The sequence below is a fragment of the Nerophis ophidion genome, linkage group LG20 (assembly GCF_033978795.1).
Source record: "Nerophis ophidion isolate RoL-2023_Sa linkage group LG20, RoL_Noph_v1.0, whole genome shotgun sequence".
NCBI lineage: Eukaryota > Metazoa > Chordata > Actinopteri > Syngnathiformes > Syngnathidae > Nerophis > Nerophis ophidion.
Genome location: NC_084630.1, coordinates 28577642 through 28596776, shown reverse-complemented (window position 1 = coordinate 28596776; position 19135 = coordinate 28577642). Strand labels below are relative to the sequence as shown.

The 19135-nt window shown below is 38.2% G+C and overlaps 2 protein-coding genes across 3 annotated transcripts in view; one reads left to right on the top strand and one right to left on the bottom strand.

The window, feature by feature from the left end:
- The first annotated feature begins 395 nt into the window (after positions 1 to 395).
- On the top strand, positions 396 to 4768 carry LOC133538961 (gastrin/cholecystokinin-like peptide). Its single transcript, XM_061880923.1, has 2 exons — positions 396 to 769; positions 4598 to 4768. The coding sequence occupies exons 1-2, from the start codon at positions 550 to 552 to the stop codon at positions 4672 to 4674; spliced, it is 297 nt and encodes a 98-aa protein (XP_061736907.1). The 5' UTR covers positions 396 to 549; the 3' UTR covers positions 4675 to 4768.
- A 40-nt stretch (positions 4769 to 4808) lies between these two features.
- Positions 4809 to 19135, bottom strand: part of hap1 (huntingtin associated protein 1) — a 39531-nt gene continuing 25204 nt past the window's right edge. The window contains exons 12-14 of one of the 2 annotated variants that reach the window (XM_061880921.1): positions 13727 to 13915; positions 11121 to 11223; positions 4809 to 5802 (exon numbers count right to left, since the gene is read on the bottom strand). In XM_061880921.1, the coding sequence (XP_061736905.1) occupies positions 5415 to 5802; positions 11121 to 11223; positions 13727 to 13915 (680 nt within the window). In that variant the 3' untranslated portion in view covers positions 4809 to 5414. The remainder of the gene's footprint in view (positions 5803 to 11120; positions 11224 to 13726; positions 13916 to 19135) is intronic. The other variant, XM_061880922.1, reaches the window with a different exon arrangement.

Here is a 19135-nt window from a genome sequence, read left to right as displayed (position 1 = left end):
AGCGGCGTTTCAAAAAGTCATAAATTTTACTTTTTTGATACCGATAATTCCGATATCACATTTTAGAGCATTTATCGGCCGATACAATCGTCAGTCCGATATTATTGGACATCTCTAGTATTATCAGATTTAAATCTGAAAAAAAGAAGAACATTTACTTTTATTTTGAGTTACAATAACCAAACGGCACTGATTTGGTGGAATGGTGCTTAGAGAGACTCAGATAATATCATAATAAAAGTCCAACAGAAATACAATTGGGGAGTTCCACCCTTGTAACCAAAAGCTTCAATAGAGTGTTTGTTCATGTTACAATACTCTATAAGGAACTATTGGATCGCATGTGTAAACACATTGACTTGTTTTACTGCAAAAAGCTTTTTCACTCAGCATAATAATCAGTCAAGCGTCGCTTCCTTGACGTACATCCTCTTACTTCGCCTGTCGCCGAATCAATCAAAAGCTTTAGCGTGTATTGATATTTGACCATTTCCAGCTAAGAGGGCGTTATAAAAAAGGGGCAGAGCTGAGCATCATGAGAGGAGATCAATGATGTGTTGGAACAGGATGGCAGCGTTTGCACTGGTGCTGCTGCTGCTCGCCTGTGCAGCTGAGGCTCAGAGCCGAACGGTGCAGCAGATTCAGGCGAGGGGGGAGGCAGCGAGCGACTCGGCTGACAGGCAGATGTCTCTGCGTGTTGCGAGACGGACACACCTTACGGAGAATGAGCGAGAGATCATCACTAAACAAATCATGCAAGCCATTTCAGGTATGCTGTGGTTTTGAGGCGTGAAAGTTTTGCATATCCAGTTTGACGTTAAGTGCATGGGAAGACTTCTGAAAGACGCGCTGTTTTTGTTACTAATCTGTTTAAAAAAGTTTAAACAAACAAAAAAAAACATGAGCCAGACCAAAACTGAAACACTGTTTTCAATGAAGAGAAGAATGCATTTGAATCTAATTAATCACTTCCGGATACCTAAAATATAAACTGCTGTCATGTGATTATATTTTTTTATTCAGATGAATCACACTTTTGAATTTGAACTAAAAAAAAGACCACAATATTTGGAGACAAATCCAATTTTATTAAATGTTTTTATTGAATGTGCATCATTTATCTGATCCTAAAGGCAGTGTTTATTTCAAAGTGAAATGTTGGAGTTTTTTAAAAGAGTAACAGGACTGAGTTTTTTAGCATAGAATTAGCAGATGTATGAAATAGTCACATAGTTCTTATATTGGTGCTGTCAAATATATATATATTTTTTAATTAGATTAATCACACTTTTGAATGTGGATTAATCCTGATTTATCAAGTAACAGGACTGAAAGCAGCAGGAGTGAGTTTTTAGCATAGAATTAGAAAATGCATGAAATCGTCACGTAGTTCTTATGCTAGTGCTGTCAACTGTTATTTTTTTATTAGATGGATCACACTTTTGGATTAATCATGATTCATTACAGGTTATTACCTGGTGCCTGATTTAAATAAACTAAAAAAAGACCAGTATTTGGAGACAAAACCAATTTTATAAAAAAATTTCAATGAATGTACATCATTTATCTGATCAAAAAAGTTGTATCGGAAGTTTAGGCAGTGTTTATTTTAAAGTGAAATGTAGATTTTTTTTTTAAAGAGTAACATGACTGGGTTCTTAGCATAGAATTAGTCAGCAGATGCATGAAATAATCACATAGTTCTTATATTGGTGCTGTCAAATATATGTATTTTTTAATTAGATTAATCACACTTTTGAATGTGGATTAATCCTGATTTATCAAGTAACAGGACTGAAAGCAGCAGGAATGAGTTTTTAGCATAAAATTAGAAAATGCATGAAATCGTCACATAGTTCTTATGCTAGTGCTGTCAACTGTTATTTTTTCATTAGATGAATCACACTTTTGAATTTGGATTAATCCTAATTCATTACAGGTTATTACTTGCTGGCCTACTTTAAATAAACTAAAAAAAAGAACAATATTTGGAGACAAATCCAATTTTATTAAATGTTTTCAATGAATGTACATCATTTATCTGATCAAAAAAGTTGTATCGTAAATGTAGGCAGTGTTTATTTTAAAGTGAAATGTTGTTTTTTTATTAAGTGTAACAGGACTGAGTTTTTCATATAAAATTAGCAGATGCACAAAATAGTCACATGACTCTTATAATGGTGCTGTCAAATTATTTTTTTGATTAGATTCATCACACGTTTGAATGTGGATTAATCCTGATTTATCAAGTAACAGGACTGAAAGCAGCAGGAGTGAGTTTTTAGCATAGAATTAGAAAATGCATGAAATCGTCACATGGTTCTTATATTGGTGCTGTCAAATTATTTTTTTTGATTAGATTAATCACTCGTTTGAATGTGGATTAATCCTGATTTATCAAGTAACAGGACTGAAAGCAGCAGGAGTGAGTTTTTAGCATAGAATTAGAAAATGCATGAAATCGTCACATAGTTCCTATGCTAGTGCTGTCAACTGTTATTTTTTCATTAGATGAATCACACTTTTGAATGTGGATTAATCCTGATTTATCAAGTAACAGGACGGAAAGTAGCAGGAGTGAGTTTTTAGCATAGAATTAGAAAATGCATGAAATCGTAACATAGTTCTTATGCTAGTGCTGTCAACTGTTATTTTTTCATTAGATGAATCACACTTTTGAATTTGGATTAATCCTAATTCATTACAGGTTATTACTTGCTGGCCTAATTTAAATAAACTAAAAAAAGACCAATATTTTCAGACAAAACAAAATTTTATAATAATTTTTCAATGAATGTACATTATTTGTCTGATCAAAAAAGTTGTATCGTAAGTTTAGGCAGTGTTTTTTTTAAAGTGAAATGTTGAGTTTTTTAAAAGAGTAACAGGACTGAGTTCTTAGCATAGAATTAGCAGATGCATGAAATAATCACATAGTTCTTATATTGGTGCTGTCAAATATATATATTTTTAAATTAGATTAATCACACTTTTGAATGTGGATTCATCCTGATTTATCAAGTAACAGGACTGAAAGCAGCAGGAGTGAGTTTTTAGCATAGAATTAGAAAATGCATGAAATTTTGTAAAAAAAAATTCAAGAATGTACATCATTTATCTGATCAAAAACGTATCGTAAGTTTAGGCAATGTTTATTTTAAAGTGAAATGGAGGGGTTTTTTAGAGAGTAATAGGACTGAGTTTTGAGCATTGAATTAACAGATGCATGAAATGGTCACAGTTCTTATACTGGTGCTGTCAAATGATTTAAAAAAAAAATAGAATTATCAGACTTTTGAATTTGAATTAATCATGATTTATCACAGGTTATTACTCGTTTGCAAAAAAAGATCCCGATATTTAGAGAACAATGCAATTTTATTGTCAGAATGTAATCTAGCAATTAAAAAAATGTTTTACAGCGACAGTTAAGGTTAAGGAGCTTGTGGGTGAGGACAGTTTGCATGATTAATCTGCATATATGTAGATTAATGCTATATTTTTTGTGATTATTTAATGCATTGCACAATTTTTGAAAAAAAAAAAAAAAACAATTGGCTCATAGCCTTGATTCTAAGACATGTAAATTATTAGGGTTTGTCCAATTAAATGATTTGTCCATTTTGGGATCTGGGGTGTTTTGTCAAGCACAACTGTTTAATTTAAAAGGGTCAGATATAGTTTCGTTAACAAAATCATTCTCCCAAAGTCCTCTGTAGTGGACATTAGGACAGCAAAGATTAATCGACATAATCAAGAGCATTAATTATAAAAATGAAAAGGCAAATATTTGCTAATGTTGACAAGTTTAAATTGATAGACCGTGAGAAATGTTCGTTTACATTTGTATTCTGTTTGGTAAATAATTGCAGGTCAATAATCTTAATAGTAATGGATAAAAATACTTTTTTGCACTGAATGCCATGTTTACAAGACATCTTGCACTTTAAGTACGTTGATTTGCTTTTTACGTTGATATATATTTTGTGTTATAAAATTACCATTCATTTCTCAGTAATTCATGTTTATTTTGTCAATGAAATTTACTATAATACATTTTAAAAATGAATTAAAATCAAGTCGCGGACTCAATGTCAAACCTGAATGTGCACAGCAGATCATAAGCAATAATAGACTGATCAAAAAAATGATCGGTGAATAGATGACTATTAAAATAATTGTTAGCTGCAGCCATAGTGGACACAATGACCTGACGGTTGATGTAAACTATGGTGGTGTTGACTGTCGTTGGCATTGACAGTAGGGTTGCTTGTTTGCATCTCAACAGTTTTTCTCACTACAATGGGGCAAAACCAACCTTGCCAAGGAACAAGTATTGGAGTAAAATACAACCAGCCGCTAGTCTAGATCTTACAAATCTAAATATAAGACTAGATCTGACCAATTTAAGTCTATAAGCATGAACTGATAAAGGCAGAACGTCTTCTAAGACAAACCACATAGTCCAGTTGCGATCAATTGAATGGCCTGAGACTATGGTAGTTTTTATTTATTTAAGAAATGCAGTTTTCCTGAGTCTCAGGAGGGAACACCAAAAGATGTACGAGTGGTTCATGTAGGAATTCCCTGTTCACAGAGATGGTGAACTCGGACTGCATGTTGGACCGCGACTACCGGGGCTGGTTGGATTTCGGACGCAGAGATGCGGAATGAAGCTGACCTGCACAGTGGTGGCTGCTACAGCGCTTTTGATCGACCACTCTCACTTGAATCTTAAATATCCTGAATAAAGTCTTCTCGCAAAGTACGCCTGCTGTAGAGAGTTTGATGAAAGTGTGACAAAGCCAACATTTTCACATTTTATTTACAGGTGGAACAATTCACTGTACAGCTGATGCAAATACAAACAAACCGTGCACCTTAAAGTGATTAAACTTTTTATTCCCTTTGAAATCTACAATACCCCATGCCTTGTTGCTACACATGAGCTATTTTTTTGTAATTGCTATTTTTTTTTAATATCTTCACATTCATTGACTTGGTGCGACATTATTTTTGTTTTGATTTTTGGACGCCGAGCAGTAAAACATACAAATTTGAAAGCACATCTGTGTGAAAACAAGTGATTATTAATACCATTAATGACATGATTTAGTGCGATCATTGCACTGCTTTCTTGTTTAGATCTTTTTATGTACATCGGACAAAATGATCAAACATCATACAAGCAGCAGGAAGAGCAGTGTGTGTTTCAGTGCATTTAAAGGACGGACAGTATTAAGTTACTGCATGATAATTTACATTCATTACTACACACACATTTTTTAACCAGTATAAAAGAAGTGTTTTTGATTTTTTTTTTTCTAAAAAGAGACTATGCTCACAATAAAGCGGAAAGAGTACATATTGCCATGATTGTAGAAAACCATAAAGAACAAATCAAAAGTATGGTGTCATGTGATCAGCGCATTAGGCGGACGTCTCACTGCATCCCTCCCTTTGCCATAACCGCACGCCAACCCCCAGGCCGCCACCCTGTGCAGACCGAGACTCTGAAGCTTCTCCACTAAGTTCAAGCTGAAAATGTTCTTCTCCCCGCCCGCGTCCGTGCATGAGGCTTGCTCGAACCGGGGTTCCGCGATGGCGATGTTGTGTGTATGTCGGCGGGGAGACGAGGAGGCGGAGATACCTCGTTCTTGAAGCAGCTGCAGGAGTCCCGGTGATGACCAGCTTACGTTTGTGTCGGGGCAGCCTGCGAGGCCAAAGTGCTGCCGGGGGAGGACAGCTGACGTGCTCACATGCTCACAGCTGTGACAAAACGGCAGGCTGATAGAGTGATGGCTGCAAAACAAGACAGAAACAAGATAAAATGGTTGAAAAGTGTTTGTATTGCGGTGGAGAAAGAAGGTTAATGAGGCAGTGCTGATGCAACACAATCCGCTGTTAGGAAAGAGTCATTAAAACATAATTCAGTAAGACGCACAAATGCAAAAACAAGTTGGAGCAGATGGAACAGCTCAACAGGTTTTCAGTACAACTGTAAAATGGTTCAGTCAGTCTTTAAAAATCAAACAACGCCCTACTCTACTGAACAAGCTCATAAATCCTTTGTGACGCCTGACCTCCAAAACCCAGAAATCAACGTGTTGCTTCGATGATGTGAGCTAGCATGCAAGCATCTCGTTAATATTTTCATACAAAACAGGAGTCTTACTTTGCTCCTGCTAGAGTCGGAGAGAACGCCGGGAAAGACGCATCATGTTAGACCCGCTCGACGTCCATTGCTTTCGGTCCCCTAGAGGGGGGGGGGTTGCCCACATCTGAGGTCCTCTCCAAGGTTTCTCATAGTCAGCATTGTCACTGGCGTCCCACTGGATGTGAATTCTCCCTGCCCACTGGGTGTGAGTTTTCCTTGCCCTTTTGTGGGTTCTTCTGAGGATGTTGTAGTCGTAATGATTTGTGCAGTCCTTTGAGACATTTGTGATTTGGGGCTATATAAATAAACATTGATTGATTGCATTGATTGATTTTTGCCGCTGTAGGTGAGGGGGGAAAAGGAAGGTTTGGAAAATGAGCAGGAAAAGTGAAGAAAATTTGTGACTGATGAGGTTTTTAGTTCACAGACCACAGCATGTTTCAGTCACACACAGAATAGAATCTTAAGAGGCTGTTTTCAGATTACATTGAAATCTAATGCACTTTACTTACACATGCACACGCACAAGGTAGGGTATAGATCAGGGTTCACCCACGCGGTGCCCGTGGGCACCAGGTAGCCCGTAAGGACCGGATGAGTAGTCCGCGGACCTGTTCAAGAAATAGCTCAAATAGCAGCACTTTCCAGTGAGCTGCCTTTATTTTATTTTTTTAATTTATTTACTAGCAAGCTGGTCTCGCTTTGCTCAACATTTTTAATTCTAAGAGAGACAAAACTCAAATAGAATTGGAAAATCCAAGAAAATCTTTTAAAGACTTGGTTTTCACTTGTTTAAATAAATTCATTTATTTTTCTTCTTTGCTTCTTATAACTTTCAGAAAGACAATTTTAGAGAAAAAATACAACCTTAAAAATGATTTTAAGATTTTTAAACACATTTACCTTTTTACCTTTTAAATTCCTTCCTCTTCTTTCCTGACAATTTAAATCAATGTTCAAGTATTTTTTTTTTTATATTGTAAAGAATCATAAATAAATTTTAATTTAATTCTTAATTTAAGCTTCGGTTTTTCCGACAAAGAATATTTGTGAAATATTTCTTCAAATTTATGATTAAAATAAAAAGAAAATATTCTGGCAAATCTAGAAAATCTGTAGAATCAAATTTAAATCTTATTTCAAAGTCTTTTGAATATATTTGAAAATTTTTGTTCTGGAGAATCTCGAAGAAATAACGATTTGTCTTTGTTAGAAATATAGCTTGGTCTAATTTGTTATATACTCTAACAAAGTGCAGATTGGATTCTAACCTATTTAAAACGTCAAAATTCTAAAATTAATCTTAATCAGGAAAAACTACTAATGATGTTCCATACATTTTTTTTTTTTTTTTTTTTTCCCAAAAAGATTCAAATTAGCTAGTTTTTCTCTTCTTTTTTTCGGTTGAATTTTGAGTTTTAAAGAGTCGAAATTGAAGATAAACTATGTTTCAAAATTCAAATTTTCATTTTTTTCGTGTTTTCTCCTCTTTTAAACTGTTAAATTAAGAGTTCAATCAATCAATCAATGTTTATTTAAATAGCCCCCAAATCACAAATGTCTCAAAGGACTGCACAAATCAGAGTTGTTTTCATGATTTATTCTCTACAAAAAAACCTTCCGTAAAAGGAAAAAAAATGTATGACAGAATGACGGACAGAAATACCCATTTTTTTTATATCATTAGATTTATTTATTAAAGGTAAATTGAGCAAATTGGCTATTTCTGGCAATTTATTTAAGTGTGTATCAAGCTGGTAGCCCTTCGCATTAATCAAAAAGGTTGGTGACCCCTGGTATAGACAATATACAGTATAGACCAGGCCTGGGCTATTATTTTGACTTGGGGGGCAAATTTAAAGAAAAAAATGTGCCTGTTTAGGAACACTACTACAAAACCTCACAATAATGTCTGATTGAATGCTAAAAACGTTATGACGGACCACCTTAAAAACCAGAATGGAATTTCAATCTTTTTTACTGAATGAGACATGCAGAATGTACATGAAAATAAAGAATATGGGTTTTAAAATATCAACTATGAACGATAAAACACTGAATATTGACAACGTATGAACGCCACACCCCCTCTCGATCGACATATTTTACAATCAAGCGAAACGCAACAAAAATGCAACAAACAGCGAAATATAAACGGGAAAAAACAAAAAAACAAAAACACATTTCAGGCTGGCCGCTCTAGAAATACTTTGTAGAAACGCTCCACACCCACACTGCTTGGTACCTCGTCTGAGCTGTTGTGACTTAGATGACCATAGCAACTAGATTATCATGCAAAAGCGCAGATTCCAAGCATTGAAATATTGTATAGTTCAAGACTTAAGTAAATTTGAAAACATCACTGCACATCATAATGGCAGCTACAGTTTCCATCTTAAAGATCTAAAACAATTATTTGGGAATGTCCGGCGGGCCAGATTGAAAAGCCTAACGGGCAGCATGTGGGCCCCGGGCCTTAATTTGCCCAGGTCTGGTATAGACGATAGACGATATTAATGATATAATGTTGACCGACCGTAGAGCTTTTAATCAGGGTCTCTGCAGGTTTCAACAAGCCAAATTTAAAACATTTTAAGACTTTTTTAAAGACCATATTGAATACAATTAAAGACCCATTTCACTTCGATACAGGCAAAAAAGTACAAAAGACTTGAAGAAAATTGGAGGCCTGAAATTACTTGCAAAGTATATGAGTTTATTCACAGCTCTTTCACATTGGAATACAAAACGTTTAACCTAACTAACCTAACTAAAAACACCAGAAACCGCTCCGTTGTGAACCAAGATTTGTTAGGAAGCCAGAATAAAAAAATTGCCAAACTATAACTTCTGACCGCACAGTTAGTTCTGCTGAGTGGTTACATTATAACGTCCTCAAAAATCGAAGCATTTCAAAGCAAGGCTGAACTTTATGCATGTTTTAAATTAAAGTTAAAAAGTTAAACTACCACTGATAGTCACACACACACTGGGTGTGGTGAAATAACCCTCTGCATTTGACCCATCCCTTTGTTCCCCCCGCTGCGAGGTGAGAGGAGCAGTGAGCAACAGCGGTGACCGCTCTTGGGAATCATTTTGGTGATTTAAAGGCCTACTGAAACCCACTACTACCCACCACGCAGTCTGATAGTTTATATATCCATCCATCCATCCATCCATTTTCTACCGCTTATTCCCTTTTGGGGTCGCGGGGGGCGCTGGCGCCTATCTCAGCTACAATCGGGCGGAAGGCGGGGTACACCCTGGACAAGTCGCCACCTCATCGCAGAGTTTATATATCAATGATGAAATATTAACATTGCAACACATGCCAATACGGACTTTTTAGTTTACTAAATTGCAATTTTAAATTTCCCGCTAAGTGTCGTGTTGAAAACGTCGCGGTATGATGACGCGTGCGTTTGACGTCACCGGTTGTAGCGGAAATTATTTTCCAGCCTGATCCAAACTATAAGTAGTCTGCTATAATCGCATAATTACACAGTATTCTGGACATCTGTGTTGCTGAATATTTAGCAATTTGTTCAATTATTAATGGAGAAGTCAAAGTAGAAAGATGGAGGTGGGAAGCTTTTAGCCTTTAGCCACAAAAACACACCGGGTGTTTCCTTGTTTAAAATTCCCGAAGATGAAGCTTTACTATGGATCAGAGCAGTCAAGCGAACATGGATCCCGACGACATGTCAACTGTCCGTTTTCGGTGAGAAAATTGTGATAATAAGTCGCCTCTTACCGGAGACATCAGCGGAGCTTCCCTCCTGCTGCAGCTGCCATGACTTCCCTCAGAGACTTTGGCGTCAACACACCCGTGGCCACACCCCTCCGACTTTCAGGTACTATTTAATCTCACTAAAACACTTGCAACGCAATAGGCAGATATAGGATTTTCCAGAATTATCCTAGTAAATGTGTCTAATAACATCTGAATCGCCTTTTTCTTCTTTTTTTCCCCTAGTCCTTCACTCTAAATTTCCTCATCCACGAATCTTTCATCCTTGCTCAAATTAATGGGGAAATTGACGCTGTCTCGGTCCGAATAGCTCTAGCAGCTGCTGGCTATGATTGTAAACAATGTGAAGATGTGAGGAGCCCTACAACCCGTGACGTCACGCGCACACTGTCTGGTACTTCCGGTAAAGGCAAGGCCTTTTTATTAGAGACCAAAAGTTGCAAACTTTATCGTCGATGTTCTCTACTAAATCCTTTCAGCAAAAATATGGCAATATCGCGAAATGATCAAGTATGACACATAGAATGGACCCGCTATCCCCGTTTGAATAAGAAAATCTCATTTCAGTAGGCCTTTAACCCCCAATTCCAACCCTTGATGCTGTGTGCCAAGCACGGAGGTAATGGGCTTTGGTATGACTCGGCGGGGGTTTGAACTCACAACCTACCGATCCCAGGGCGGACACACTTACCACAAGGTCACTGCGTCAATAGATTTTTAAAACCTTTCGATATCGTTTTTAAGACCTTTTATGACATTTTAGGAGAATTTTAGACATTTCAAGGCCTCCAATTCAAATTATTGAATTTAAGACTTTTCTAAACTTTTTAAGACCCCAAAGATAATAAAATTGATAGTGATAATGCATGCTGATGACACATTTTAGCTGTGTCTGCAAATACAATGTAGCATTCTGGCTAGCGACTAAAGAAAGCCCCTTCACAGTGCAAAGCCACTTGTAAGCCAGCAATCCTCGCCTACTAATAAACTAAGTTTCTTACTAGTATCATCCTTCAAGGACCAGGAATAGCTGGACATATTTGTAGTAGGATATGCTAACTGCAAGCTACAGCTCTTAAATGTTATCAAAGGTGGGTGGATCGAGACAAATATTAAATAATCATCCACTAGATGGCAGAATGTGCATAACAACCTTTGTGCCTACACTAAAAGTCCTGCATGCACAACAAAAAGATGACAGCATGTTCTTACCTAAAGGGGCATGAGGGGGTGAGGAAGGATGGTTGGGGTACTTGGCAGGTGGTGATGGTGGGAGTGGGGAAGGTCTGAGGAAGGTTGAGACCCGATGGAGACACTATAAGGTTAGGAAGGGAAATGGCGCGTTAAAATTATCATGAAGGAAAATCTTTGATGATTGGAATATTAATGTTATACACCGCATTCCACTAGGTCAGTGTTTTTCAACCACTGTGCCGCGGCACACTAGTGTGATGGTAAATGGGTTATACTTGTATAGCGCTTTTCTAACTTTTTAAGGAACTCACAGCGCTTTGACACTATTTCCACATTCACCCATTCACACACTGATGGCGGGAGCTGCCATGCAGGGCGCTAACCAGGTGTGCCGTGAAATACAGTCTGGTGTGCCGTGGGAGATTACGTAATATCACCTAATTGGGTTAAAATTATTTTTTGCAATGCAGTAATTATAATTCGCAAAAAATGTGCCGTTGTTGAGTGTCTGTACTGTCTAGAGCTCGGCAGAATAACCATGTAATATTCTTCCATATCAGTAGGTGGCAAAGGGTAGCCAATGATTTATAGATGTCGGGAACATGGTTTGTCATGATCACAATATGCGGGAGGCAGCGTGTACGTAAAAAGGAATCTAATGCTTACACCAAAAATAAACAAAAGGTGAGTGCCCCTGAAAAAGGCATTGAAGCTTAGGGATGGCTATGCAATACAAAACTAAAACTTAATTTTCTGCTAAGTAAATAAAAACAGAATGCTGGACGACAGCAAAGACTTACTGCGCATGGAGCAGACGGCGTCTACAAAGACCATCCGTACATGACATGACAATCAACAATGTTCACACAGAAAAGGATACCATCCATTTTCTACCGCTTATTCCCTTTTGGGGTCGCGGGGGGCACAAATTAAATAGTCTTGATTTCCAAAACATAGCGCTTAAGGAAGACATGAAACTGCTACAGGAAAATACCAACAAAACAGGAAAAGCCACCGAAAAAAGGGCTCAAGATGAGAACTAAAACATGACACGCAGGAAAACGTCAAAAAAATTGAAAATAAGTCACAGCATTATGTGACAGGTGGTGACAGTACACCTACTTTGAGACAAGAACTATAGTGATGATGGTTGGTTATGGTTTGAATTCATATCCACCAATTAGGGACGGCGTGGCGGAGTGGGAGAGTGGCCGTGCGCAACCCGAGCGTCCCTGGTTCAATTCCCACCTAGTACCAACCTTGTCACATCCGTTGTGTCCTGAGCAAGACACTTCACCCTTGCTCCTGATGGGTGCTGGTTGGCGCCTTGCATGGCAGCTCCCTCCATCAGTGTGTGAATGTGTGGGTGAATGGGTAAATGTGGAAGTAGTGTCAAAGCGCTTTGAGTACCTTGAAGGTAGAAAAGCGCTATACAAGTACAACCCATTTATTTATTTATTAATTGCAAAAACAACTTTTTATCGTCAATATTAGCTGCTGAGTTTCTTTTTCCATTATTCCTGCTGGTGGTGTACCTCGGGATTTTTTCAATGAATAAAATGTGCCCTGGCTCAGAAAAGGTTGAAAATGACTGCACTAGGTACACCGGCACAATCTAAGGAGATGTATAAAGTCTGGTCCTTTTTATATATATTGAACAAAACATTAGCTCAGTTTAGGTGAAGTGGAAGCTTGTACAAACCCGTCATTGTACAAACTGTTCAATTCACGAGCCACTAACTGAATAAAAATATGCTTTGGTGCAAGAACCTTGTCTCTGCGCACAAAAGCCTCGTAACGTAGCCGTTTGTACTAACCTGGCTGTTTAAATTAGGGAGATTTGGTATTTCAAACTGTGAGTGCACCACAGGGATAGTGATGGTGTGTGTTCGTGTTGGCATAATGAAGCACAGTTCAGTTGGTTGTTTTCCCGTAACACTTAATCTCTACTAAAAAGTGTTAGTACTTCCACATTCCAACCATTCTGAAGTAAAAATATTCCCTGCTAATGTTAATTGAATACTAGCATGTTAACATTAGCATCCTAACATGCTAATTCAACATACCAACATTTTAAGCGTACACCTCAGAGTCCTCAGAGTATATTTGACAAATGCTTTTAGCACGCTAATGTTAGCATGTTCACTTCTTTCACAAATTTACACTGCTAATTTCACAGGTGTACACCTCAGTCTTATGACTTGGTAAAGGACATATGTTAATTGTTAGCATGCTAAAATTAGCATTTCAGTTCACCTAGGGCATTTCAGCATTCACACAAAATTTTTCCTGAAACTGCATATTTTAGTTAAATGAAAGTTGATCAATCAACCCCTTGCTAGGTTTGTTTGATATGCAGTACAATATAATACTTGATATCATATTCAAATAAAGACCTTTAATTTGGACTTTTTTATTATAATTAAAATTTGTTTCAATATACACATTTTTCTATGTGTACAAGTTCCTAAATTGAGGTTGTATTGTATTGATTTATTTTCATTACAGTTGAAGTTTGCAATGGTGTAGTGCACAGCATCATCATCAAGAGATTGTGTTAGTGTTCCTGATCAAGATGAACACTTGGAATGTGAATCTCTTTAAGGAGTTTAAATGTGCCCTACCCATGTCGGTTGTTCCCGGCAGCAGCGACAGATCCGGTTCATCCTCCTCCAGGTCGTTCAGACTGTACACATGTTGTATGTCCACTTCCAGCTCCCTGAAGTCCTTCGTCAGAACTCCGGGGCGAGGATGCAGGATGCCCCCAAGGTTTGGTCTGGCCAGCTGCTGCCACTGGTGTAGAGTCACTGAACCTGATGAAGGAAAGTCAGAGGAAACAGGATTTGTAGAACATTGGAAGTATAAATTATTCATGAAGTTTGGTTCTTTTATGAATTTATTAAAGGTATGCTGAAAATGTGACCAAATCTGGTGGGTCAAAAGTATACAGCAATGTTAATACTAGGTTAAATGTCCTTTGGCAAGATATCTCTAGTGCTGTTGACACAGTTCCACTTATATTTTTTCAAATATAGCATCAAATAGTGTAAACTTTTAGGAGCTGTAAATGGTAACTGGTCTGTATTTATATAGCGCTTTACAATACCTGGAAAGAAACCCAAAGTGATTTACATTATAAATCACATTCATCCATTCCCACACCGATGGATAAACAAAGACTATAAAAACAGAAACAGCGCACAAACAGTGAATAATCACATATTTTTTTTAAAAAAGCTCACGTTAAAAATGCTAAAATAATCTAAGAAAACAGTACTGCCGGAAGAAAGAGGAATGAAGTATAGTATAAATTAAAATATTAATACTATTTTCTGAAGTACTAAAACAATTTAGTGATAATACATTTAATATCAGGGATCAGCATTAGTGTGCCAAATTACAAATACTATCCATCCATCCTTTTGGGGTCACGGGGGGGTGCCCGAGCCTATCTCAGCTGCATTTGGGCGGTAGGCGGGGTACACCCTGGACAATAATTCAAGATAATTAAACTAAAACCCTTGTTCTAAGCTTGTCTTTAGGCACACGTTGTCACGATCCCACGACAGTTTGGACTTTGTTAGTTAGTTATTGTCCTTTGTTATGTACAAACGTACAATCACATATGCATACCTACACTCATGCATATAATCAAACATATATTAACGTTGTTCTCCTAGGGCAGGAGTCGGCAACCTAAAATGTTGAAAGAGCCATATTGGACCAAAAATACAAAAACAAACATGTCTGGAGCCGCAAAAAAATAAAAGCCATATTACATAGGGACGGCGTGGCGCAGTGGGAGAGTAGCTGTGCCCAACCCGAGGCTCCCTGGTTCAATCCCCACCTAGTACCAACCCCGTCACGTCCGATGTGTCCAGAGCTCCTGATGGGTGCTGGTTAGCGCCTTGCATGGCAGCTCCCTCCATCAGTGTGTGAATGTGTGTGTCAATGGGTAAATGTGGAAGTAGTGTCAAAGCGCTTTGAGTACCTTGAAGGTAGAAAAGCGCTATACAAGTACAACCCATTTATCATTTATTTATCATTTACATACAGATAGTGTGTCATGAGATGTATACTGAATTAAGAGGACTTAAAGGAAACCAAATGAGGTCAAATATAGCTATAAATGAGGCATAACGATGCAATGTGTGCGTATTACTAGCCTAAATAGCTAGTTAGCATCGATTAGCTTGCAGTCATGCAGTGAACAAATATGTCTGATTAGCACTCCACACAAGTCAATAACGTCAACAAAACTCACCTTTGTGCGTGAATGCACAACGTTAAAAGTTTGGTGGACAAAATGAGACAGAAAAAGATGTGGCATAAAACACGTCTTAGAAAGTCGGAGAAAGTTATGCATGTAAACAAACTACGGTGACTTCGAGGACCGCCGAAATTAGTAGGACAAAAGGGCGCTCGCCAAATACTCGAATCAGTGAGGCATGTTTAATACAAACAGTGTGCTTTATAACAATTAGGGAGGTTTGTGTCATGTGTGTCCTCCTACAGAAACTATATTAAAACCAAAAATACATGTTTTATATATTTTTCCCCTCATCTTTTTACATTTTTCATACATTTTTGAAAAAGCTCCAGAGAGCCACTAGGGCGGCGCTAAAGAGCCGCGGGTTGCCGACCCCCGTCCTAGAGGGAAATGGGTAAATCAATGCACACCGAGGAAGCTAAACCTATTGTTACTATAACAATCTACAAGGTTAATAAAGTTTGCTTCTCTTTTTTCCCCTCCATTTACCTGCTTTCTTTTGTAATTGAAGTTCTTCCATACATATATATTTACAAATTACACAAGGTGACAACTTCACTGGTTTTGGGTTTTGTAACATTTCCTGTCCTGGCACTCTTGTTTTGGTTCCCTTTTCCGTTGGACTACTTGTTTCGCTGCACTGCCAGGCACCTATTTTCTATGTCTGATCAAGTATATTTAAGTTCACCTGTTTCTCTTCGCCAGCGCTGGTTTATTGCGTTTTGTCAGTGTGCCTGAGTTAGTCTGCTGCCGCTACATGCCTTCAGTCAGTCAGAGGGCTATTCATGTAAAAGATGTTTTTTGGTGGAAAGAGCACCACGCGTTTTTTTGTAACTGCGTCCAGTGGCATCACACTAAAAGAAGCACAATGTATTCATCATGTTTACCATGAATTGATTAACGTGGACCCCGACTTAAATAAGTTGAAAAACTTATTCGGGTGTTACCATTTAGTGGTCAATTGTACGGAATATGTACTGAACTGTGCAATCTACTAATAAAAGTTTCAATCAATGTATCAATCAATCAATCACACAAGATGTTACGTGACAATAGTTTGGGGAAAGAACTGCTGGCTTGACATTAGTATATGAAAGCAAGTGATCTCAAAAGTTTTTGGATGAGAGAACAATTAGGCTTAAAAGTGCAAAGTATGTTGTGTAATTACTGTCATGACTTTGACATACCAAAATGATTAACATTCTTTGTGTAAAGCTCATGTTAGTATTGCTAAAATACTCGAAGAAAACAGTACTGCCGGAAGAAAGAGGAATGAAATATAATATAAATTAAAATACTAATTCTATTTTCTGAAGTACTAAAACAATTTAGTAATAATACATTCAATATCAGGGATCAGCATTAGTGTGCAAAATTACAAATACTATCCATCTATCCTTTTGAGGTCACAGGAGGGTGCACGAGCCTATCTCAGCTGCATTCGGGCGGTAGGCGGGGTACACCCGGGACAATAATTAAAGATAATTAAAAGAAAACCCTTGTTCTAAGCTTGTCTTTAGGCACATGTCACGATCCCACGACAGTTTGGACTTTGTTAGTTAGTTATTGTCCTTTGTTATGTACAAACGTACAATCACATATGCATACCTACACTCATGCATATAATCAAACATATATTAATGTTGTTACCCTAGGGCAGGGGTCGGCAACCTAAAATGTTGAAAGAGCCATATTGGACCAAAAATACAAAAACAAACATGTCTGGAGCCGCAAAAAAATAAAAGCCATATTACATACAGATAGTGTGTCATGAGATGTATACTGAATTAAGAGGACTTAAAGGAAACCAAATGCGGTCAAATATAGCTACAAATGAGGCATAATGATGCAATATGTGCGTATTGCTAGCCTAAATAGCTAGTTAGCATGGATTAGCTTGCAGTCATGCAGTGACCAAATATGTCGGATTAGCACTCCACACATGTCAATAACGTCAACAAAACTCACCTTTGTGCATGACTGCACAACGTTAAAAGTTTGGTGGACAAAATGAGACGGAAAAAGAAGTGGCATAAAACACGTCTTAAAAAGTCGGAGAAAGTTATGCATGTAAACAAACTACGGTGACTTCGAGGCCCGCCGAAATTGGTAGGATAAAACGGCGCTCGCCAAATACTCGAATCAGTGAGGCATGTATCATAAAATCAGTGTGCTTTATAACAATTAGGGAGGTTTGTGTCATGTTTGTCCTCCTACAGAAACTATATTAAAACAAAAAATATATTTTTTATATTTTTTTCCCCTCATCTTTTTCCATTTTTCATACATTTTTGAAAAAGCTCCAGCGAGCCACTAGGGCGGCGCTAAAGAGCCGCATGCGGCTTAGAGCCGCGGGTTGCCGACCCCCGTCCTAGGGGGAAATGGGTAAAACAATGCACACCGAGGAAGCTTAACCTATTGTTACTAAAACAATCTACAAGGTTAATAAAGTTTGCTTCTCTTTTTTCCCCTCTATTCACCCGCTTTCTTTTGTAATTCAAGTTATCATTACATACATATTAGAGATGCGCGGATAGGCAATTATATCATCCGCATCACCAAAGTCGTCATCCATCCGCCGTCCACCCGAACCAACACTTTACAACACTTTATCAGGACCGTACCCGCCCGCCAACCGCCAGCTGAAATACTTCAGATGTTGTCCGCCTTTACCACTCACAGAGCTATTTTAACCTGTTTCACTGAGTAATGATGACAATTGCAGCCGCTAACGTTCCCGCGACTATTCAATAGCGTTCATCATGATGACAAAAATATGGGCGTACTGTGAAGCCATTGCCTTAGACACCTTCAACAATATGTAGGAACCGATTGTTGGTCCGGCAACATGTTGTGTGCAGCTTCCGCAGTTACACGTTCAAGATTGAAAGGCATACTGGGTGATACAGAGTACACTGATGGTTGTGATATAAACAACTTTAACACTGACTAATATGCGCCACGCTGTGAAGCCACACCCAACAAGATTGACAAGCACATTTCGGGAGAACATCCTCACAGTAACGCAACATGAACGCAACACAACAAATACACATAATCTTTTGTATCCGTGACACGTCCTGAATATATTTTACACCCCCGCATCCCCAACCCTGCCCACCTTACCGACGCATGGGGGGGGGGGGTTCTGCTAGCGGGGTGTATAAAATAGGAAGGATTATGGGTATTTGTTGTGTTGCGTTTATGTTGTGTTACTGTGAGGATGTTCTCCCGAAATGTGTTTGTCGTTCTTAATTGGTGTGGCTTCACAGTGTGGCGCATATTACTAAGAGTGTTAAAATTGTTTATATCACAACCATTAGTGTACTCTGTGTCACCCAGTATGCCTTGCAGTCGTGTGCGTGTTGCCGCGGGAGCCACACACAACATGATGCTGGACTGACAAGCAGATCGTACATGTTGTAGTAGGCGACAAAGCCAATGGCTTCATAGCACGCACTAATACTTATTATTTGGGTGACTTCCGGCAGTCATTCAGGAGAATATTCGCGTCTCTTATTGTCTTTTTCGCTTTATAACACGGGTCTTAAATGGCACTCTGAATGGCAAAGGATACCAATCACAGAACCATGCATATCAAATATTTCCGAATGGTTCAACCGCCACCCGCCCGAATCTAATTAAAATCTATTTTTTCGTCATGTCAACCGCCCGACCCGCGGTTTATCCGCAGACTTCGCGGATGAGACCGCAAACCGCGCATCTCTAGTACATACATATTTACGAATTACACATGGTGCCA